At 41.6% G+C, this 24,227-nt stretch overlaps 1 protein-coding gene across 1 annotated transcript in view; it reads right to left on the bottom strand.

Moving 5' to 3' along the window:
• Nucleotides 1-24,227, bottom strand: part of LOC106585532 (transmembrane protein 132C) — a 217,694-nt gene that overhangs the window by 44,738 nt on the left and 148,729 nt on the right. The window contains exon 4 of the mRNA XM_045706869.2: nucleotides 18,125-18,311. Within this exon, the coding sequence (XP_045562825.1) occupies nucleotides 18,125-18,311 (187 nt within the window). The remainder of the gene's footprint in view (nucleotides 1-18,124; nucleotides 18,312-24,227) is intronic.

The following is a 24,227-nucleotide window of genomic DNA, read 5'->3' as shown; positions in this document are numbered from 1 at the left end:
CCTGGACCTTTTTGGAACACCATTATTTTTGTCTTACTCAGATTCAATGTCAGGGCCCAGGTCTGACAGAATCTGTTCAAAAGATCTAGGTGTTGCTGTAGGCCCTCCTTGGTTGGGAACAGAAGCACCAGATCATCAGAAAACAGTAGACATTTGACTTCAGATTCTAGTAGGGTGCTGCAGACTGGTCTAGTGCCCTCGCCAATTTGTTGATACAGTATATAGACTGAGTGTACAAACATTAGGAACATCTCCATCATATTGAGTTGCACCCCCTTTTTCCCTCAGAACAACCTCAATTAGTCAGGGCTTGGACTCTACAAGGTGTCGAAACCCTTCCACGGGGATGTTGGCCAGTGTTGACGCCAATGCTTCCTACAGCTGTGTCAAGCTGGCTGGATATCCTTTGGGTGGTGGACCATTCTTGATACACACCAGAAACTGTTGAGCGTGAAAAACCCCAAAGCGTTGCAGTTCTTGACACAGTCATACCCTGTTCGGAGGCACTTGAATCTTTTGTCTTGCAAATTCACCCTATGAGTAGCATACATAAACTCAGCAAAAAAAGAAACTTCCTCACACTGTCAACTGCGTTTATTTTCAGCAAACTTAACATGTGTAAATATGTGTATGAACATAACAAGATTCAACAACTGAGACATAAACTGAACAAGTTCCACAGACATGTGACTAACAGAAATTGAATAATGTGTCCCTGAACAAAGGGGGGGTCAAAATGAAAAGTAACAGTAAGTATCTGGTGTGGCCACCAGCTGCATTAAGTACTGCAGTGCATCTCCTCCTCATGGACTGCACCAGATTTGCCACTTCTTGCTATGAGATGTTACCCCACTCTTCCACTCAAGGCACCTGCAAGTTCCCGGACATTTCTGGGGGGGAATGGCCCTAGCCCTCACCCTCCGATCCAACAGGTCCCAGACGTGCTCAATGGGATTGAGATCCGGTCTCTTTGCTGGTCATGGCAGCACACTGACATTCCTGGCTTGCAGGAAATCACGCACAGAACGAGCAGTATGGCTGGTGGCATTGTCATGATGGAGGGTCATGTCAGGATGAGCCTGCAGGAAGGGTACCACATCAGAGAGGAGGATGTCTTCCCTGTAACGAACAGCGTTGAGATTGCCTGCAATGACAACAAGCTCAGTCCGATGATGCTGTGCCCAAGACCATGACGGACCCTCCAAATCGATCCGGCTCCAGAGTACAAGCCTCTGTGTAATGCTCATTCCTTCAATGATAAACGTGAATCTAACCATCACCACTGGTGAGACAAAACCACGACTTGTCAGAGAAGAGCACTTTTTGCCAGTCCTGTCTGGTCCAGCGACGGTGGGTTTGTGCCCATAGGCGACGTTGTTGCCGGTGATGTCTGGTGAGGACCTGCCTTACAACAGGCCTACAAGCCCTCAGTCCAGCCTCTCTCAGCCTATTGCGGACAGTCGGAGCACTGATGGAGGGATTGTGCTTTCCTGGTGTAACTCGGGCAGTTGTTGTTGCCATCCTGTACCTGTCCCACAGTACGGACATTGCAATTTATTGCCCTGGCCACATTTGCAGTCCTCATGCCTCCTTGCAGCATGCCTAAGGCACGTTCACGCAGATGAGCAGGGACTCTGGGCATCTTGCCTTTGGTGTTTTTCAGAATCAGTAGAAAGGCCTCTTTAGTGTCCTAAGTTTTCATAACTGTGACCTTAATTGTCTACCGTCTGTAAGCTGTTAGTGTCTTAACGACCGTTCCACAGGTGCATGTTCATTCATTGTTTATGGTTCATTGAACAAGCATGGGAAACGGTGTTTAAACGCTTTACAATGAAGATCTGTGAAGTTATTTCGATTTTTACGAATTATCTTTGAAAGAGAGGGTCCCGAAAAAGGGACGCTTTTTGTTGTTGCTGAGTTTACATAATATATGACTCAATTGTCTCAAGGCTCTCTAAATACTTCTTTAAAGTGTCTCCTCCCATTAATCTACTCTGGTTGAAGTAGATTTAAGAAGTGACATCAATAAGGATTATAGCTTTCACCTGGATTCACCTGGTCATTCTATGTCATGGAAAGAGCAGGTGTTCCTAATGTTTTGTACACTCAGTGAATGTTGAAGAGGTTGGGGCTCAAGCTGCATCCCTGTCTCACCCCACAGCCTGAGGAGCTCCTGTGTTTTTTATGCCAATTTAAGCATACACTTGTTGATGGATGTCATCTTGTCGTATGTACAGTATTTTCCTCAACAACACCTTCCATCAATTTATATAGCAGACCCTCTTGCCAAATCGAATCAAAAGCTTTTTTTAAATCAACAAAGCCTAAGAAAAGCATACTTTTGTTTTGGTTTGTTTGTTTGTCAATAAGTGTGCGCAGGGTGAATATGTGGTCTATCATACGCCAATTTGATATTTGCTCAGGTCGTTGTTTTCAGTAAGGAAATGTAGGAATCTGCTGTTAATGATAATAAAGAGGACTTTCCAGAGGTTGCAGTTGACACAGATCCCACAGCAGTTATTGTGGTCCAATTTGTCCCTACTTTTGAGGATGGGTGATCAGTTACTGGTTCCAAATATTGGGGAAGATGCCAGAGCCGAGGGTGATGTTAAAGTATAGCTAATTTGAATTTGTGGTCTGTATAGTTTATCATTTAATTTAGGATACCATCAACACCACAGCGCTTTGTGGGTTGGAGGATTTTTATATTTGGTCCAGTAGTTCATTCAATGTAATTGGAGAATCCAGTGTGTTCTGGTACATTTACATTTTAGTCATTAAGCAGACGCTCTTATCCAGAGCAATTAGGATTAAGTGCCTTGCTCAAGGGCACATCGACAGATCTTTCACCTTGTCGGCTCCAGAATTCGAACTAGTGAGCTTTTGGTTACTGGCCCAACGCTCTAACCGCTAAGCTACCAAGATCTGCTTCTTTGTCACCCATCAGTAATAATAATGCTCTTCTCTTCTCCCTGGCCTATAGCAAGCTGCCTGCTCTCCTCTCTGAACCTTCTAGGTTAGCGCTAGGCTACTATACCACTCTCTGATTCTCTGTCACCCATCAGTAATAATAATGCTCTGCTCTTCTCCCTGGCCTATAGCGAGCTGCCTGCTCTCCTCTCTGAACCTTCTAGGTTAGCGCTAGGCTACTATACCACTCTCTGATTCTCTGTCACCCATCAGTAATAATAATGCTCTTCTCTTCTCCCTGGCCTATAGTGAGCTGCCTGCTCTCCTCTCTGAACCATCTACACCCCAAACAAAAAGGATCAACAGCTGGAAGACATTATTGTTGTGTCACTGATACAGACCTTTGTGCAGTCTCCTGTCCTGTCCTACCAAAGAGACAGAGTGTAACGCAGAAACACAGTTCATGTTCATGTTTTCCCTCTGGCAGGGGGGGAAGTGGGGCAGGATCAAGAACTGCTTTTATATTACCTTACTTCCTCTGTTCCATCAGCAGGTTGAGAAGGGGAGGATGAGAGGGTGAGGAGAGGAGGAGAGGATAGGACGGGAGGGTAGGGGATGAGAGGAGCAGAGAGGCTTTTCATGCCAGAGTGATTCCAAGTAATCTAATTCAGCCTTCCTCGCTGGTGTGCCTTCTCTTGCATTGAAGCATGCATATTACACAAACACATTTTCCGACACATACTCAAGTCTCTCTCTGTGTGTGTGTGAGTGAGTGTGTGAGTGAGTGAACATACAGTGCCTTCAGAAAGTATTCATACCCCTTCCCCTTGACTTATTGCACATTTTGTTGTGTTACAGCCTGAATTCAAAATTGATTAAATATTAGTTTTCTCACCCATCTCCACACAATACCCCATAATAACAAAGTGAAAACATGTTTTTAGAAATGTTTGCAAATGTATTGAAAATAAAAATACAGAAATATCTCATTTTCATAAGTTTTCACACCCGAGTCAATACTTTTTCAAAATACCTTTGGCAGCAATTACAGCAGTGAGTATTTTGTTGTACATTTTTAAGAGCTTTGTAAAATATTTGCACATTATTCTTTTTAAATTCTTCAAGCTCTGTCAAGATGCTGATCATTGCTAGACAGCTATTTTCAAGTCTTGCCATAGATTTTCCAGCCAATTTAAGTCAAAACTGTAACTAGGCCACTCAGGAACATTCAATGTCATCTTGGTAAGCAACTCCAGTGTAGATGTGGCCTTATGTTTTAGGTTATTGTCCTGCTGAAAGGTGAATTAGTCTCCCAGTGTCTGTTGGAAAGCAGACTGAACCAGGTTTTCCTCTAGGATTTTGCCTGTGCTTATAGCTGTATTCCATTTCTTTAAATAAATGTAAAACTCCCTAGACCTTGCCAATGACAAGCATACCCATAACATGATGCAGCCACCACCATACTTGAAAAGATGAAGAGTGGTACTCAGTGATGTGTTGTGTTGGAAAGGGGGATACCTAGTCAGTTGTACAACTGAATGCATTCAACTGAAATGTGTCTTCGCATTTAACCCAACCCCTCTGAATCAGAGAGGTGCAGGGGGCTGCCATAATCAACATTGCATTTGCCCCAAACATAATGTCTTGTATTCAGGAGAAAAAGTGAATTTCTTTGCCACATTTTTTCCAGTATTACATGAGTGCATGGTTGCAAACAGGATGCATGTTTTGGAATATTTTTATTCTGTATAGGCTTCCTTCTTATAACTCGTTAATTTAGGTTAGTATTGTGGAGTAACTACAATGTTGTTGATCCATCCTCAGTTTTCTCCTATCACAACCATTAAACACGGTCTTAAAATCACCATTGGCCTCATGTTGAAATTCCTGAGCAGTTTCCTTCCTCTCCGGCAACTGAGTTAGGAAGGACGCCTGTATCTTTGTAGTGACTGGGTGTATTGATACACTATCCAAAGCCTAATTACTAACTTCACCATGCTCAAAGGGATATTCAATGTCTACTTTTTTGTTGTTGACATCTACCAATTGGTCAGAGGTGACCCGTCATTCTGTTTTGAGCCCCATATTTCTAGCAAAAAATGTATTAAAAAAGTATTGTTTTGTTGTTGGGGCTTCCCTGTTTTGCATGTTATTTTGGCATTAATATGTGTCACATAATAGTTTGCAAACAATGTAAATATATATATATATATATATATATATATATATATATATATATATATATCATTAAACATGGTCTCTTTTTTGTTTTCTTGAGTAAGGCAGCTCCAAAATGCAGGTGTTTTAGCGTAGCTCAATGCTTTCTGTGGTGGTGGAGCAAGCCAGCAGAAAATACGGAGCGTTGCGTCGTTATTGGCTCAGAGTTCTGACACTCATGGAGACACTACGTCACTGCCAAGTCGAAGGGTTGACTTAAAAAATTCTAGCCCCTTGGTTGCTGCCATAGAGTTACATTAGAAGTGCCCATCCAAGAAGGCTCAAGGTCATTGGCTACAGATAAAATGACGTCAAATCATGTTATATGTATAGTAGCTTTGATTGGATTGATCATGTCAACAAAATGTTTAGCTAGCAGTCATCATCATGAATCAAATCTCCAATCTACTGGAAAATCCTTTTTAATCCTTGTCATATGAAGACAATTAATGAAGACAAATTATAGATAAAACGTATCGATGCTCATCTGCCATTGGACATAAACATTACACAACAAGTTGGAAATTGCAAATTCAACCATGAGTGGTTTAGACGGAATCAGTGACAGTGGCTGTGTTGTCCCAAATCTGGGATTAAGGGACTCTTTTCCAAGTTTAAAATGATAAACATTCAACATTGGCCATGCTGTCAATAAAGCATGATTTGTGCCATGCTCAAAACAACTAACTCGGAACTGCGAAAACTTGACTCCAGTGAGTTCAAGACAACTGGGAAGTTGGGAATAAACAAGCTCCGACTGGAAAAATACGTTTTGAATGGTCATTCAACTCGGAATTGTAAATCCGGCCTCTTTCTAGAGCTACGACCTGAAGATCAATGACATAATTTAACCAGTTGTTAAAGTTCCCAGTTGTTTTGAAAGCACCATAAATCCAGAGAATGCCAGACTTTGATGACATAATTTGCCCACGAAGGACCGCCGCGCAATCTTCCTGTTCAAGTGAGCACAGCACAACAAGGTGAGTCCAAAAATATATTGTATGCTGCTGCATAAATGATGTAATATGCCAGGGAGATATGCATACTGTAGCTGAGAAAGTAATACTACGTGTATGTTGTGTAGTAAGATGTTAGTAGCCTATGTGCCTCCCCCTAATAATTTAGTCTATTTACCCCTCTTAATTTCGCCTACTGTTCTGACTTGGTGGTGCACATGTAGCCTATAACCTGTTTTAGAGAAATGTAATCATATAATATTGTAAGAGCTTTCATTGTCTGCTTATATGCCCCCTTTATTTATCCTACAGTTCTGACTTGGTGTATAGGGAGAACACTGTAAGAACGGCCCATGTCCTGAAATCTGTCCCTGTACTAAACAAAAAGTGCTAAACAAATAGTTATATTGACTATGTCCGTCCTAGCTCACTCATTAATGTTTTAATCGATTGACTCTCATACGCTCATCGTCCCCTTATGCCATAGTTTGTACATCTCACTTGTCATTATAAACCACCTTTGTTTACGCAAGTTAGCCATATCAGCTATGTTTTTTTAAAGGCAGTATATGAGACTGAATGAACTGTTTCGCTGCCAGACAAGGCTCCACTGATAGCCAGGTGTAGCAGAGGTAAGATGTTGGAACTTCTGTTGGGACAGCTTTATGTAGGCCCTAATGTAATGTGTGTGCTGGGAGTTGGGAAGCAAGTTCAGGGAGTGAATCATTTAGTAAATGAACGAAACATAAAACAAAACACGAAGAACGCACAGACATGAAACTGAAACAGAAACAATGACGCCTGAGGAAGGAACCAAAGGGAGTGACAAATATAGGGAAGGTAATCAGGGAAGTCATGAAGTCCCGGTGTGTCTGATGACGTGCAGGTGCGCGTAACAATGATGACAGGTGTGCTCCATAACGAGCAGCCTGGTGACCTAGAGGCCGGAGAGGGAGCACACGTGACACCTAAGAGTTTGTGGGTACCGTTTGTCACTGTTATAGTGCAATTCATGTATTGTTTAGTGTTGTGTTGTGTAGTGGCTTAGCTGGCATGCATCCCACTAGTTTGTTTGTTGTTGTTGCGCCACCAAGATTTACATGCTAAAATCGCAACTGCAGTTGGTGCCCTTCTTTACGAGGCATTGGAAAACCTCCCTGGTCTTTATGGTTGAATCTGTGCTTGAAATTCACTACTCGATTGTATTTGACATTTTGGAGTATTGTGTGTAGATCAGTGACACAAAATCTAAATGTAATCAATTTGAAATTCAGGCTGTAACACAACGAAATGTGGAAAATACTTATAGTGCCTGAATACTCTCTGAAGGCACTGTATTTGACTCAAATCAAATCAAACTTTATTTGTCACATGCGCCGAATACAAGTATAGACCTTACCGTGAAATGCTGACTTACAAGCCCTTAACCAAAAGTGCAGTTCAAGAAGAGTAAAGGAAATATATACCAAATAAACTAAAGTAAAAAAGAATAAAAAGTAACACAACGAGGATACAGGGGGTACCGGTACCGAGTCAATTTGCGCGGGTACAGGTTAGTTGAGGTAATTTGCACATTTAGTTAGGGGTGAAGTGACTATGCATAGATAATTAACAGCGAGTAGCAGCAGTGTACAAAACAAATGGGGGGGGGGTGTCATTTGATTAATTGTTCAGCAGTGTTTGGACCATGATAGTTTGTTGGTGATGTGGACACCAAGGAACTTGAAACTCTCGACCCGCTCCACTACAGCCCTGTATGGGGGCCTGTTCGGCCCGCCTTTTCCTGTAGTCCACGATCAGCTGCTTTGTCTTGATCACGTTGAGGGAGAGGTTGTTGTCCTGGCACCACCTGGCCAGGTCTCTAACCTCCTCCCTATAGGCTCTCGTTGTTGTCGGTGATCAGGCCTACCACTGTTGTGTCATCAGCAAATTTAATGATGGTGTTGGAGTCATGCCTGGCCGTGCAGTCATGATTGAACAGGGAGTACAGGAGGGGATTGAGCATGCACCCCTGAGGGGGCCCCATGTTAAGGGTCAGCGTGGCGGATGTGTTGTTACCTACCCTTACCACCTGGGGGCGGCCCGTCAGGAATTCCAGGATCCAGTTGCAGAGGGAGGTGTTTAGTCCCAGGGTCCGTAGCTTAGTGATGAGCTTTGTGGGCACTATGGTGTTGAACGCTGAGATGTAGTCAATGAACAGCATTCTCACATAGGTGTTCCTTTTGTCCAGGTGGGAAAGGGCAATTGGGATTGCGTCATCTGTGGATCTGTTGGGGCGGTATGCGAATTGGAGTGGGTCTAGGGTATCCGGGAGGATGCTGTTGATGTGAGGCATGACCAGCCTTTCAAAGCACTTCATGGCTACCGACGTGGGTGCTACGTGTCGGTAATCATGTAGGCGTTACCTTCGCTTCCTTGGTCTGCTTGAAACATGTAGTTATTACAGACTCGGTCAGGGAAAGGTTGAAAATGTCTGTGAAGACACTTGCCAGTTGGTCCTCGCATGCTTTGAGTACACATCCTGGTAATCCATCTGGCCCCGCAGCTTTGTGAATGTTGACCTGTTTAAAGGTCTTGCTCACATCGGCTACCGAGAGCGTTATCACACAGTCATCCAGAACAGCTGGTGCTCTCTTGCATGCTTCAGTGTTGCTTGCCTCAGTGTTGCTGGTGCTCGTCTGGTAGGCTTGCGTCACTGGGAAGATCACATCTGGGTTTCCCTTTGTAGTCCATAATAGTTTTCAAGCCCTGCCACATCCGACGAGCTTCAGAGCTGGTGTAGTAGGATTCAATCTTAATCCTGTATTAGCGCTTTGCTTGTTTGATGGTTCGTCTGAGGGCATAGCGGGATTTCTTATAAGCGTCCGGATTAATGTCCCGCTCCTTGAAAGCAGCAGCTCTAGCCTTTAGCTCGATGCGGATGTTGCCTGTAATCCATGGCTTCTGGTTGGGATATGTACCTACATACGGTCACTGTGGGGACGACGCAGTCGATGCACTTATTGATGAAGCTGATGACTGAGGTGGTATACTGCTCAATGCCATTGGATGAGTCCCGGAATATATTCCAGTCTGTGCTAGCAAAACAGTCCTGTAGCGTAGCATCCATGTCATCTGACCACTTCCGTACTGAGCGAGTCACTGGTACTTCCTGCTTTAGTTTTTGCTTGTAAGCAGGAATCAGGAGGATAGAATTATGGACAAACCCGGTTGTATACTGAACATGAGAATGGTCTGACACGAGTCTGCACTTTACTAGCCAGGAAACTACAAACGCAGGTAAGATAGGAAACTACAACAAATGGAGGGAAGAAAGGAATAGAAAAACAGAAAGATTGAATGATTGAAAAAAGATTGAATGAATGAAGAGTGAATGAATTGATATAGGACTGGAGTAAGGCTGGACAACAACAGCTCACAATGTCAATATCAGCAATGGAAATGTCCACCGAGCATTGACCAGGTGCAGTCCTGAGATAGGCATGCATTGAAATGTTGAGTCACTCCATTACATGTAGTCATAACCATAAAAATAGAATCACTAGAACAGGGATCTATTTCCAAGGTCATAACTGGCTTAATGGAAGGCTTCCTGAATAGAATACAGAATCAGGAAAGGATGACTAAGCATCAGAGGTTGCATAGCATATCCATACACTGTACACGTATGTAACCTGCTCTAATGTATTTGAATACACCCTTCATCTTCTCATATGAGCCTCTCGCAATGATGATTATGTCCATAATTGATTCTGCCAAGTTTAGCAAGTGATTCTAATAGCAGATTAATTATGATGGATCTTTGTCGCTTTATAAAAACCTTTATAATCGGCCTTGAACCATAAATCCTTATTGCACTCAAAATGCATAATGATTTCATCATAATACCAGATACTATTAGAATGATGGGTAATATATCGGGGCTTGGAGCAAGGGCGTCGTTAAGGGGGGGAAAACATTAATGATTCATGGGGCCCTAGCCTGGTAGGGGCCCCTAAACGTTTAGAGAATTATTTGTTTATAATTTAAAAAATGTTAGACCAAATAATCTGTGATGAAAATTAAAACGTATAACCATAATTAGATCAGGCATCTCCCCCCCCACCCCATAATGCACATGGTTTGGTCCATTATTCTACACGAGGAGATCTGACAGTTGCTCCGGCATGTAGCCTAAGCATTCATGAGAGATAGCCACTATGCCCCCCTCAAAAACGAAATCGGGTTTCCAAAAAAGGAAAGAAAGGAAACAAAGACAGATACAGCACAATTCAGAAAAAAATTACTCACCACGTTTTTTCCCAGAAAAGAAAATGAGGAGAAGGATTTGAGTGGTAAGTCAATGCAGACGGCCTGCAAACTGAGTAGCCTAGCTAGGCAATATAGCTAGCTTGATAGCTTGCTAGCTACAGGTAGCTGCCTACGGTGGACTCACTCGGATCGGTCAGAGCAGTAATTATTAACATGATGATGATGAGTTACCACTACCAGCTATGGCTAGCTAATTAGCTTTTATTTAGATATTATTATAACTGTATTCCCCAATATTTGCTAGCTAGCCAGACTAAAATGAAAACCTAACATGTAGCCTAACGTACGCTAACTCCATTCCGTACAAATGTGCGCAACCGCGACATTCAAACGAGGCTGCAAAGAAAACTAATGGGACTGTAGCGACTGTGTTGACAGCAAAATCTGGTGTGAACTACATTTCTATTCAAGCGTTGATTGACACGGTAATGGCTCTATAGTATTGGAGAAAAGTTGAAAAAACTGACCCCTCCGACGCTGTACGTTACATCGTGACGTGTCATGGTGTAACGTACAGCATGCATAAAGCAACTAATTCTGTCTTACAGCCTCTCTCCACCAGGTGTAGCACTTCTCTCACCGTTTAAAAACAAGAAAGGGACAGGGTAAGGGGGATACCTAGTCATTTTTTGCGTCATCACTGCCATCTATCATGACTCTCAAAAGCCGCTGTTTACTTCTGAAGATCACTTTAGCACCGCCCTAAATACCCGAATCAAATTCGTCACAAACCTTCAAATAGGTATGTAATGACACATTATATAAACTATTTATTGTGTTTTATTTACATTTTAGAGGCGATAAGGTGGTAAGTTGGACAGATCGTGTGAAAAAAGCAGTTTCCCCACACGACATCTCTCCTTCTCACTATAACGCAATATATTTCGCTTCCCCACCCGCCATTTTTAAAAAGACCCGACGGAGCTCATTGCCTTCTTGAATCATGCAGAGATGGGCATCATGAAGGTCTCGTTATTGATTTTGTTGGAAAGGGGAGAAATTGTCCTTTACAATGGTATTGATATTACAGTTGATCTGGAAGTATTACGTTTTTTGGGTGCTAAAATAAGGTAAATTGTACAGACCAACGCGATGTACAAAAGTGAGTTAGTTCACATTACCTATCCATACTGTAGATGCTACTACTACTGCTGCAGACAAAGATCCCAACGTGTGTCTACTACATGAAGTTGAAACAGCGGACCTTGGAGGTGAGGCAGTTGTTTTGTAGCAGCAGCAGCATAACTAGACCATTTTTAAATTGTAAAGATAGGCACATACTTAGACACACTTAAATACGTATTCTATTTGATATGTATGCTATTAAAACATTTTTTCTTTCAGTGGTAGATTTTTAGTATGGTAACCTTTGTAGGAGCGAACATTAAACCTATATTTCCCTTTGTTTACTCACTTTCTAGTGCCTAGAGAGCCCCAGGCAGGCAGAACCTCAGCCGAAAGCTGTCAGACAGACTCTGACGCAGAGAGGAGGAAGAGGAGTTAAAGAGTAGCAGCAGTGCCAGTGAAGGACTGACAGAAGAGATTGAACAAGCAAGTAATAAGGGAAAGGAAGAGTATGGACAGATTCAAAGTGAGGAAGATGAGGTTTTAGATGATCCAGCACTGTGGCCAGAGAAAGTAAAAGACCATGAAAGAGAAGCTATTGTTTGCAGACTAGCCAACAGGTGTGGTGAGGAGACAGAACTGTATAAAATCATGCCCCCAGACTCAGAAGGCAAGCCATTCCCCAACTATTTACAATACAATAAGTTAGCAAACGGAAGAGAAAAGGTGCAGAGACTGGCTTATTTATAGTAAGAGTGGAAAGTAAGAGTGGAAAAATGCATTATATTGCATTCCATGTGTTATTTTTTCTCATGAGCAAAGTAAACCATCACCCAGTTCTCTGAATAGTAAGGATGGCTATAAGATATCATCCGTGAAATGGCAGAGAATGTATGACAAACTACCAGAGCATGAGGATGGTGTGTCTCACAAGAACTGTTACTGGAAATGGAAAAATCAGCAGCATACCGTAACTACAGCTACAGGTATAGACAGTCAGCTGCAGAAACAAATCCAGTCCGAAATGTATAAAAACAGAGCACTTCTAGAAAGGATTTTGGATGTGACACTGTACTGAGCATCTAATAGTAATCTGATGATCTTGATGATGTGCATAATGGACATTACCTAGGCTTACTTGAGCTGTTGTCAAATTATGACCCGCTATTACCTGAGCACTTACAGGAAGTCAGGGACAAAAAGAAAGGAGCACGACTGACTCATTACCTCAGCTCTGAGAGCCAAAACGACTTCATAGGAATATGTGGTCAAAGGGTTTTGAAAGCAATACTTTATGAAAGAGAAGATGCAATCTATTACTCGGTTATATGTGATGCAACTCCAGACATTTCCCATACTGAGCAAAATGTATTATTGGCGAGATTTGTACACAAAGATAAAGTTCAGGGAACAGGTGAATGGGAAATAATTGAATGTTTTCTTGAATTTAAAGACTTTGCTAGAAAGACAGGCAGTGACATATCTGAAATGATTTTGAGTGCATTGGAAGGGCATGGTATTGACATAGCAGATTGCTGTTGTCAAGGCTATGATAATGGTGCAAATATGTCAGGGAAAGTGAAGGGAGTTCAAGCATACATACTGCAAAATAATCCACTGGCCACATACTCACCTTGTGCCTCCTATACTCTTAATCTTGTGGGTGTACATGCAGCTCAGTCATTCCCAGAAGTATTAACCTTTTTTGGCTGTGTGAATCGTCTTTACAATCTGTTCAGTTCCAGCCCAGAGCGATGGGCCATTCTCAAGGAAAAGACTGGCTGCTGTCTTAACCGCCTTTCAGACACGCGATGGAGTGCGCGTATTGCTGCGGTCCGTCCAGTGTCAACTAATTTACCGTCTATCATCAAGGCCCTAGACATGCTTCTAGCTACCTGCAGCCTGACAAACAAAGCCAAATCTGAGGCAAAAAGTCTGAAAAGCTACTTCATGTCTTCCAAGGCAATCTTCCTGATCACTTTCTGGGTAAAAGTTTTGCAGCGTATTGAGAAAAGAACCTAATTCTTCAGTCAGGAAATATTTCTCTGGACACTGAATCAGCTCACATTAAGGCACTACATGAAGAAATACAGGCTCTGTGTAATCAGTGGGACGCTCTTCTGGCAGAAGCCTCCATGGTGGCAAATGAAATGGGTGTAACTACTCAGCTTCACAGTGAACAGAGGAGCCGCCAGAAAAAAATAAAACGTTTCCCTGATGAGACTGAAGATGACATAGCAAATGAACAGTCAGACACTGGATTTCCAACACAGTGTTTTATGTAGTGTCACGTCCTGACCAGTAAAAGGGGTTATTTGTTATTGTAGTTTGGTCAGGGCGTGGCAGGGGGTGTTTGGTTTGTGTGTTTCGGGGTTTTTGGGTTATGTTCTATGTTAGTCTATTTGTATGTTTATTCTAGGTTGTCTATGTCTAGGTTGGGAGTGTTTGGGATTGGTCTCTAATTGGGGGCAGCTGTATCTCGTTGCCTCTGATTAGAGACTATATTTAAGTAGGGTTTTTTTCTCATTGTGTTTGTGGGTGGTTATTTTCTGTTCAGTGTTTCGTGTACCTGACAGTACTGTTTGGCTGTCATGTTTTTCTTGTTTTGTTTAGTGTTCGAAATAAAGTTAATTATGAGCACTCAACCTGCTGCGCCTTGGTCTACTCCCTTCGACGGCCGTTACATGTAGCTCTGGATAGTATAATCATAGTATAATTTCAGTCATAGTATAATTTGGACATGTGATTGCAGCTATATGCAAGGAGTTTTCATCAATACTTACATTTAGGAAAATGACTGAAAACCAAATTTGTGTATCTTGCCACAAATTGAGAAACAATTACTCCAAAGATCTCATAGATGGATTTTAGTGCGACATCTAAAGACAATATATGGTGCCACTTTTTCAGATGGTCTTTCTCCTGTAGAGCTCCTAAATGCCATCCACAAGATGCAGCTACAGAGCATTTTTGGAGAGGTGTGCATTGAACTGCGAATGTCTTTAACATTTGCTGAAGGTGCCTTCAGTAAGCCGAAATGTATAAAGAACTATCTAAGATCTACAATGTGCCAAGACAGGTTGAACAGCAATGCCTTCCTTTCAATTGAAAACCAGTTAGCTTGAAAATTAAACTTTAAAGACATTATAAATTAGTTTGCTCACAAGAAAGCTTGACGCTGGGCTCTTGGTGCAGTGTAACCTCTGAGTTTTGTTTACAGGGAAGAAACACAAGGACAAATGCCCTAACCTGTTCTACACAAGCCTGCCCGGGGACGGGCAAAATACTGTTTCAGAGTGTTTTCTGCTATGGTTCATCTCCTGTTGAATTTACTCAGGAATGCCCACATAATGTCTTGACACTACAGTTGCAATTTCACAGATGCTTGTTCTCTGTAGGTACCACATTTATGCCTGCACTCCACATAGTTCAGGATTTATTTTTATTTTGGCTATGTTATTTAGGCATTTATTTAGGAATTATGCATAGGGCAGAAGAGGGTTAGCCTTGTTTATAAGAATTAGTAATACATTCTTTAATCTGAAACATGGATCATTAGTAATTTCTTCATTAAAACTGACTACAATACCATATATTAAAAAATAAGTCACCGATTGTGTAGTTATTTACAATAAAGCATCATAAAAATCTCATGACACAGACAGCTTTTGTTAACATTAGGAACCAAACATTTTTGCAATACTATTAATATAGGCAAAGGATGAAGGTGGAAACTAGAATCTGCACAATTGTAGTATAGAGCAGCAGAAGCTTATAGTTAGTACATTTAATAACACATATTGTTCAGTACGTTATTTTAATCTGAAACATTCTGATTTCTATGTTAGGGGCCCGGTAGTTGTTGTTTTCACGGGGCTCCAAAATTCTGGCAACGCTCCAGGCTTGGAGTGTACAGTACTTCACAAAGATCCCAAGTCAGTCTGCACTTCTGACAACTACAAAAACATCTGAAATTGTATTCCCTCATTAATAATTTTGCAAATACTCTATACTAAAATATGAGCTAATTCATCTGCAAATAAAAAAGACTGAGCCGTAAATGGGTATCATGTTCATTCTGGTACCCACATAAAGCTCCCTCACAGAGACGGTATGAAATACTGATGTGAGAAAGATACATTCTCTATACAATTTGTGTCAATGCAAAGTGTGGGTGCAATTATCCTTTTGTTGACACATCAGAAGAAAAGGAATATGAAAAGAGAAATATGGATAATATACTGTACCTCTGCACACATAGCATCAATTATCCGGGACATGAGTCTGTTGACACCAGGAAGAGAAGCTGCTGCTTCTGCAACAGTTTATGGGATCCTAATACATTTAAAAAAATACTAAATACTTTTGGGGAACAAGATCTACAGTATCTGCATTCCTCTCAGCACAGCAACACAGGAATACAGGCACCTTAACCCATGTAGTGGGATAGTCACTTTGGGGGCTGCCTTACACCCACGGCCACCTATAATGTAGCTATAGAAACTGCTAATATGGAACCATTTATACAGTATCTTTGGGATTGGTGTCCCGTCCACGGGACGGTTACGCTAACGTAGGCTAATGCGATTAGCATGAGGTTGTAAGTAACAAGAACATTTCCCAGGACATAGACATATCTGATATTGGCAGAAAGCTTAGATTCTTGTTAGTCTAACTGCACTGTCCAATTTACAGTAGCTATTACAATGAAAGAATACCATGCTATTGTTTGAGGAGAGTGCACAATTTTGAATATGAAAAGTTATTAATAAACAAATTAGGCACATTTGGGCAGTCTTGATACAACATTTTGAACAGAAATACAATGGTCCATTGGATCAGTCTAAAACATTGCACATACACTGCTGCCATCTATTGGCCAAACTCTGAATTGCACCTGGGCTGGAATAATACATTATGGCCTTTCTCTTGCATTTCAAAGATGATGGTACAAAATATAAAATATATAAATACAAAAGAACGGTTGTTTTGTTCTTTATATTATCTTTTACCAGATCTATTGTGTTATATTCTCCTACATTCCTTTCACATTTTCACAAACTTCAAAGTGTTTCCTTTCAAATGGTACCAAGAATATGCATATCTTGCTTCAGGGCCTGAGCTACAGGCAGTTAGATTTGGGTACGTCATTTTAGGCAAATTTTTTTTTAAAGGGGCGGATCCTTAAGAAGGTCCCAACAGTGCACTCACAACATTCATTAAGCATACCACAAAATTAAGCCCTTACAGATGCATCACAATCACATAACTCAACACTGGCAAGCAACATGTCCTGCTTGTAAGTGGGTGTAGTTGATCTCTCTGGTATCTTTAAGTTGCTTTTCTGGATCTAACTCTGTTTAGAAAACCAAGGCAAATGGGGCGACAGATGTTCTGTGAAGTTAAATAGAGTAGCTTTGATGAATCCGCCCAGCAGAGAGGCTCATCTGTATAGCAACCTAAGAGAGACACACACCTCCAGGCCTAGCCTCAGGCCACAGAGAGCCTCTGGGCCCCAGACACAGGACCTGCTGACGGCCACATGTACCCACTCCTCCATGCCAAAACACACACTCCACAGGCAAAACACTGGAGCTACAGGCCTGCAATATCAGTGTAGTTATATCAGATCTAATATTGATTTTGTAATGTACGATAACTATACAGTAAATGTATTACGCCAAAATTATAGTGTACAGTATGATTGTAATCCTATGGCAATCTATATTTTGTTTATCTCTAAAAAATGTGGTGTCTTTGTTCTTCTTACATTTGTATTTAACTAAACTGAAAAAAATATAAACGCAACATGTAAAGTGTTGGTCCTATGTTTCATGGGCTGAAATAAAAGATCCCAGAAATGTTACATACACACAAACACCTTATTTCTGAAAAATGCACACCTTTCTCCTTTGCCAAGATGATCCATCCACCTGACAGGTGTGGCATATCATTTAGCTGATTAAACGTCATGATCATTACACAGGTGCACCTTGTGCTGGGGACTATAAAAGGCAACACAATGCCACAACACAATACCACAGATGTCTCATGTTTTTTGGGAGTGTGCAATTGGCATGTTGACTGCAGTAATGTCCACCAGACCTGTTGCCAGAGAATGTAATGTTCAAGGTAGTTTTAGGGAATTTGGCAGTATGTCCAACACACTTAACCATGCCAGCCCAGGATCTGCACATCCGGCTTCTTCACCTGCAGGATTGTCTGGGGGGGGGGGGGGGGGGGGGGGGGTATTTCTGCTCAGGAGTATTTCTCTCTGTAATAAAGCACTTTTATGGGGAAAAACCCATTCTGATTGTCTATGCCCTCCAAGGCCCACCTATGGCTGCACCCCTGCCCAGTCATGTGAAATCCATAGATTAGGGTCTAATTTATTTATTTCAATCGACTGATTTCCTTATATGAACTATAACTCAGAAAAATCTTTGAAATTGTTGCATGTTGCGTTAATATTTTTGTTCAGTATATTTTAATCACATTAGGGTATAAAAGTAAATATAAGATGCTGTTAAGGGAAGTGTTGTCACTGTTCTGAACAGCAGGATGCACACTGTGTAACCCACAGAACTTTGAATGAATTTCAGAACTCTGGCACAGCCCATCTGCTCTATGTGTTGTAGTGACTTTGACTGACTGACACCACTCACCATGGCCAGGGGCACAATGCCCCCTAGGTCTTTCTGGGCAAGCCAGATCTCTGTCTCTGCCTCCTGCGTGGTGGCATGGCTGCCCGGGTACTCAACCTGCCACGTGATCCAGCGGCTGCCCAGTGGACCCAGGAAGCTGTCCACCTCCAGATCCACCTGTAGGACCCTCTGGAAACCCACCTCTGACCTGCAGCACAGACAGAGAGAGAGATGGGAGAGGATCAATATTGTATGAGAAGGTAATGGTGTTTCCATAAGCTCTATCAACACACATTCCTATGACTAAAAATAGTGGCGTCTAATGACTAAATCAATGTCTGTAAACCATGACATTTTATAGACTGTGCTTCTACAAAAGGTCAACTCTCTGGTCCTTGGTATGATATGCACTGCTATTTCTCACAACTCTGTATTAACATGCTGTGTACTGCCCATACAGTTACACAGTTGCTCTTTACAGTAATATATATGAGTCTGTAGCTCAGAGGGAAGCTCCACATAACTGTCACCCTGCTCCAGCCTGGTCTCAGACTTGACATAACATAATAAGCATAAAATTAGCATATGTTATGTTTGATATGGTTACGTAAGACAGATAGTTACTTATGGCAAAAACAAAAGTAGGATGGTTGGTCGGGGGGATGGATGGGTGTATAACATGAACGTCTAGCAACCCAAATGTTGAGAGTTTGAATCTCATCACGGACAACTTTAGCATTTTAGCTAATTAGCAACTTTTCAACTACTTACTACTTTTTAGCAACAATGCAACTACTTAGCATGTTAGCTAACCCTAACACTAACTTTTTAACCCTTTTAGCTAATCCTAACATTAACCCTTTAACCTAACTCCTAACTTTTAAACTTAAACTTAAACATAAACTTAACTCTAACCCCTAGCCTAGCTCATGTTAGTAAGCTCGCTACTGTTAGCCACCTACCTAGAATTCGTAACATATCATACGTTTTGTAAATTTGTACCTTGTACGTTTTGCAAATTCATAACATATAATACAAATTGTAATTCGTAACATATCATACGAAATGGGTGATTGACATCCACAAATGAATACATACCATACGAAATGTAACATATCATACTAAATGGATCTTCTCAGATTTACGAGCAGAATAATACAAAATGCTCTGGCTTGGGTGTTTATCACTGCTCTTGTTTGCAGCAGTACAATATGAATATATATAATTGTATGCAAGGAGAATATACGGCAGGGCAGACAAATGGAGAGCATTGATAATATAATTTCCCAGTGACAGTCTCCGGTGCTCAGAGTTTAAATATAGCCAGCAGGCAGCAAAGGTCAGCTTTACACAGGAGCAGGAGGAGATTGGAAATGGCACCAGATCTGTTAGCCATGTCTTGTGTGTCAAATGGCAGGGCTCAGGGCCAATACATTTCACACACTGTCTCCGAAGCGCACCGGCACTAAACAACATCTCCTTCATTTGAGGCTTGCCAGAAAGAAAGAGAGATTGAAAGAGATAAATATGCACTCTCTCTAAAGCGCTCTTTATGCTGCTTGGACAACAATGCCAGTTTGTCTACAGTACATATGGCACATGGCACCCTTTCCAACATACATTTTCCCTTTTTTATTGTTGTGATGAACAAAGAACAACATGCATTGTACTTCTAGAAAAGACATCTGAGCAAATATATAATGCTCTCAATTATGAATGTGTCACGCCCTGACCTGAGAGAGCCATTTTTCTCTGTTTAGTTAGGTCAGGGTGTGATATGGGGTGGGCATTCTATGTATTTTATTTCTATGTTTTGGCCAGGTATGGTTTCCAATCAGAGGCAGCTGTCTATCGTTGTCTCTGATTGGGAACCATATTTAGGCAGCCCTTTTTCCCTCCTTGAGTTGTGGGATCTTGTTTTTGTGTAGCTGCCTTTGAGCAACCCCAGAACGTCACATTTCTTTCTGTTTATCCTGTTTATTGTTTTGTTCGGTTTCACTTCTAAATAATGGTTGTGGAATTACCGGCACGCTGCGCCTTGGCTTATTTATAACAGGGAGTTCGAGGACAGTGATCGTGAAAGAATGTGACTCAGAAAACAGGAAAACGCCTCCCGAAAGACTAAAGCACTGCATCCCAGTGCTAGAGGCGTCAGTGCACACCCGGGTTCGATCCCAGGCTGTGTTGCAGCTGGCTGCGACCGGGAGACCCATGAGGCGGCACACAATTGGCCCAGCAACGTCCGGGTTAGGGGAGAGTTAGGGATGGCCGGGATGTCCTTGTCCCATCGTGTACTAGCGACTCCTGTGGCGGGCCAGGCGCATGCACGCTGACTTTGGTCGCCAGTTGTACGGTGTTTCCTCCGACGCATTGGCTGGCTTCCGGTTTAAGCGAGCAGTGTGTCAAGAAGTAGTGCGGCTTGGCAGGGTCGTGTTTCGGAGGACGTATGGCTCTCAACCTTCGCCTCCCCCGAGTCTGTACGGGAGTTGCGGCAATGGGACAAGACTGTAACTACCAATTGGATATCATGAAATTGGGGAGAAAAAGGGGTCAAAAGTACAAACCAAAAAAGAAAACAGGAAAACACTGAATAATAGACCAGGCGTTTTATTTGCTGAAACCTGGGTTTTTGTGAGGCTCACACTCACTCCCCATTCACATATCTTTTTCACAGAGTGAAGCAGAAGTGTGTAGAAATATTTAAAATGACAACCAAATAACTTGTGCCACATTCCATAACAGAGTAGCAATCAGTGTGGAGAGAGATGCACTGTACTGTGCTGTGCTGTCAGAGCAATGGCATGACAGAAAACTGCCTTACATAACTGCTTCCTCCACAGTCCTTCTGACAAAACAGATGCCAATTTCAAATCAAATCAAATGTTATTTGTCACATGCGTCGAAAACAACAGGTGTTGACTTTACCTTGAAATGCTCACAAGCCTTTTCCCAAAAATGCAGAGTTAAAAAGTCAATTTTGTTTTTTAAAGATTAAATAGTAACAATGTAAAATAACAATAACAAGGTTATTTACAAGGAGTACCAGTACCGAGTCAATGTGTAGGGGTACAAGGTAGTTTAATTAAGGTAATATGTATAGTACATGTAGGTAGGGGTAAAAGCAGGTCCTGGGTAAAGGGTGGGCCCGCCCTACCGTACTTCCTTGCCCATCCAAATAAAATATTGAAATATATTTCAAATTTATTTGACCGAGACGCACTCCGACAGAGACGCATCAATCTCAGATAAGGCATCTGAGAGAGCGAAACAGCGCCCCTCTGTCTCCGTATGTGATAAAAAATAAACAATCTAAGGGCAAACAATTCACACAATGAAACAATGAATGTGCAAGAATTGGCGGGAGACAGTGGAGCACATTCTGGAGAGCTGAGTGCAAGCATTCTGGAGAGAGATGCCCATAACAATGAACCTGGTTGGTTAGCTACCTGCAAATTCATGCCGGGTAGTAATGTTATGAGTTGGGATTATGGTTCCTTATTTGGCTAGCTAGCTACATGTCTAAACAAAAGACTCCACTATGCAGTAACGTGAAGACGTTGTCAGCTATATGATATGGTCATTATTTGAACTGGCTAACCATCTAACAAGCTGTTTATAAAGTTGCTTTTAGTTGCCTGGTGTGCTAGATTGACATATACTAAATTCATTTTTAAACGGGTGGGTTTATTGGTGTTAAAATTCTCCAGTTATGCCATTTTGGATAACCAGGCTGCTAATGTCATGCAGCCTGTAGATTTTGTGTGTATACTTTTTCACAACGACAAGTTTGATGTCAGATGACAATAGAATGTTCATGATGTCACTGCGTCAACTGTCAATAGATGTAGTATAAACCAGCCTTTAGTCTTGACATCTTTGGTTGTTTAGTACATGGCTTCACATGCGAATCCTTAAAGAGATGGGTGGGGCTGAGGCTTAAGAGTGTGTGAACGATGCTGAATGGGCATTGACAAAGAAAAGCTGTCCAAGTAGGTGTACCAAAACACTCAAGGGCATTTTTCTCAAAAGTGGGGTTACAAGTTTATCAGCTTTCAAAGCAGAATTACTTTCCCATTGTTCCTTAACTGTAGTGTGTGATACACAATTTTCTAGCTCTGAGTCTGTACTTTAATCCAATGTAAAAAACACAATTTAAATGTTGCTACTTAAGACCGGATCAAGCCGGTCGGTCACATATGTGAAGAGTATGAAAGTGTGTCTATGTGTGAGTCAGTTGAGGCTCCTCAGAGGAGGAAGGGGAGGACCATTCTCCTCAGTGAATTCCATAAAAATCTAAATAGTGAAGCATTAAAAAAGTTATCCTTTTCAGATTAAAACACACTGTTTTGCAACGAAGGTCTACAGTAGCCTCAGCAGCACTTTGTAGGGTAGCACCATGGTGTAGCCAGAGAATGGCTTGCTTCTGTCCTCTTCTGCATACATTGAATTCAATACAAAACTTAGGAGGCTTATGATTCTCACCCCCTTCCATAGACTTACACAGTAAATATGAGAACTTCCGGAGGACGTCCTCCAACCTATCAGAGCTTTTGCAACATGCACTGACATGTTATCCACCCAATCAAAGGATCAGAGAATGAATCTAGCACTGAAAGCTTACACTACAGCTAGCTAGCACTACAGATCATAAAATGTGGTGACTAGTTTACTCAAAGAGAGAGAAAGACAATAGTTTTCAACAAATACATTTCTCCCAAAATTAAGAAGTGAGAGAGAGAGAGAGAGAGATAGCTATATTTGGTTGATTTAAAAAAAAAACGTTCACTTAGCTAGCAAATTCAGCTAGCTAGTTTGCCTACTTAAACACCTGGCTCAAACAGAGAGGGATGCTATGTTAGCTAGTCAAGGTAAGCTTTTGGTTTAATTCATTTATTGCCACCGTGGTCCACTGGTGTAACTGCTAAACTGCTTTCTGACTGTACACTGTGCTGCATGATTGTAGCGGGTTTACTAACGCTAGTTGTAGTAGTTCTAGTTGACTATGTCGTGACAACGATGTAGGCTGTGTTTATCGGTTAGCAGTCATGATATGTAGGTTTGGCTTGGAAAAGTATTTTCGCCTGGTCACAGACAGCTGATGTGTTGTTCACTGAAGTCCACAAGCGAAGGGAGGAGGAGAGTGTGTAGATAGTTGCAAGAAGGAATTATATATACAATGAGCAAAATGATCGTGCTGTTTTTATGTGGCTGCTATGAAAGTGAACTGTTTGCGTGTGATCAGAGGTGTATTCATTCCACCGATGCTGTTGAAAAACGTTTCTTAAAACGGATGCAAACAAAAGGAAACAGGGATAAACACCTTACTTTGTCCAATAGAAACTCACATTTGTAACTGTTGGAATAATGTTTACACCCTAGATCAGCTAGATGCAGGCAAGAGTTTGCAAAGCAGTATTGAATGTGTCACTGTCTGTCACCTTGAATAGTCAGAATTCTCTCTACCTGTGCACCTGTGTTGTAAACTTTCAATCATAGGCTAGGTTGTAGCAAACTCATGATGGGTGCAGGAAAAATTTTGTATCGTGTAGTAGCCTAAACCTGTCAATGTTATATTGAGCTGGGTGAATGGAATATGAATGACAGTGTACATAGAGCCAGTGCAAGAAAAAATGTGGGTTAATGCAATCGACCGGTTGGTGACCACTGGAGTAAAGTCAAACTAATAAAAGTGACTGAGGAGCAGCAGGATTTGGCAAGCTACACTTTTAGAAAAAAGGGTTCCAAAAGGGTGAACTTAAACACTGAAAGAATTTAAAAAAAAAATTCTCTCCGCAAATTATTCTGCAGAGGAACAGAGGATGATTTCAGGTTTTTGATTTAGAGATGTCAATTATTGCCCTCCCTACGGCATATCAAAGGTGGCTGTGAAAATTAAGGACTTTACGAGGTTTCATATTTCCTTTGAATATACAGTAGCACGCCAGCTCCTGAGATATCAGGAAGATATGATGCCAGATGAAAGTTTTCTTTGTTCTCTGAGCTTAACCTTAACACACAGACATTCGGCAATTTAGCAATTTTGTCAAACAAAGAAATTGGACTACAATAAAAAGAGCAGAGAGAAACATTTCTGAGTAATGAAGCCCGTAGAAAAATAGATAGG

This window comes from Salmo salar, chromosome 24 (assembly GCF_965601325.2).
Source record: "Salmo salar chromosome 24, fSalSal1, whole genome shotgun sequence".
NCBI classification, from domain to species: Eukaryota; Metazoa; Chordata; class Actinopteri; order Salmoniformes; family Salmonidae; genus Salmo; species Salmo salar.
This window is presented reverse-complemented; position numbering and strand designations above follow the sequence as displayed.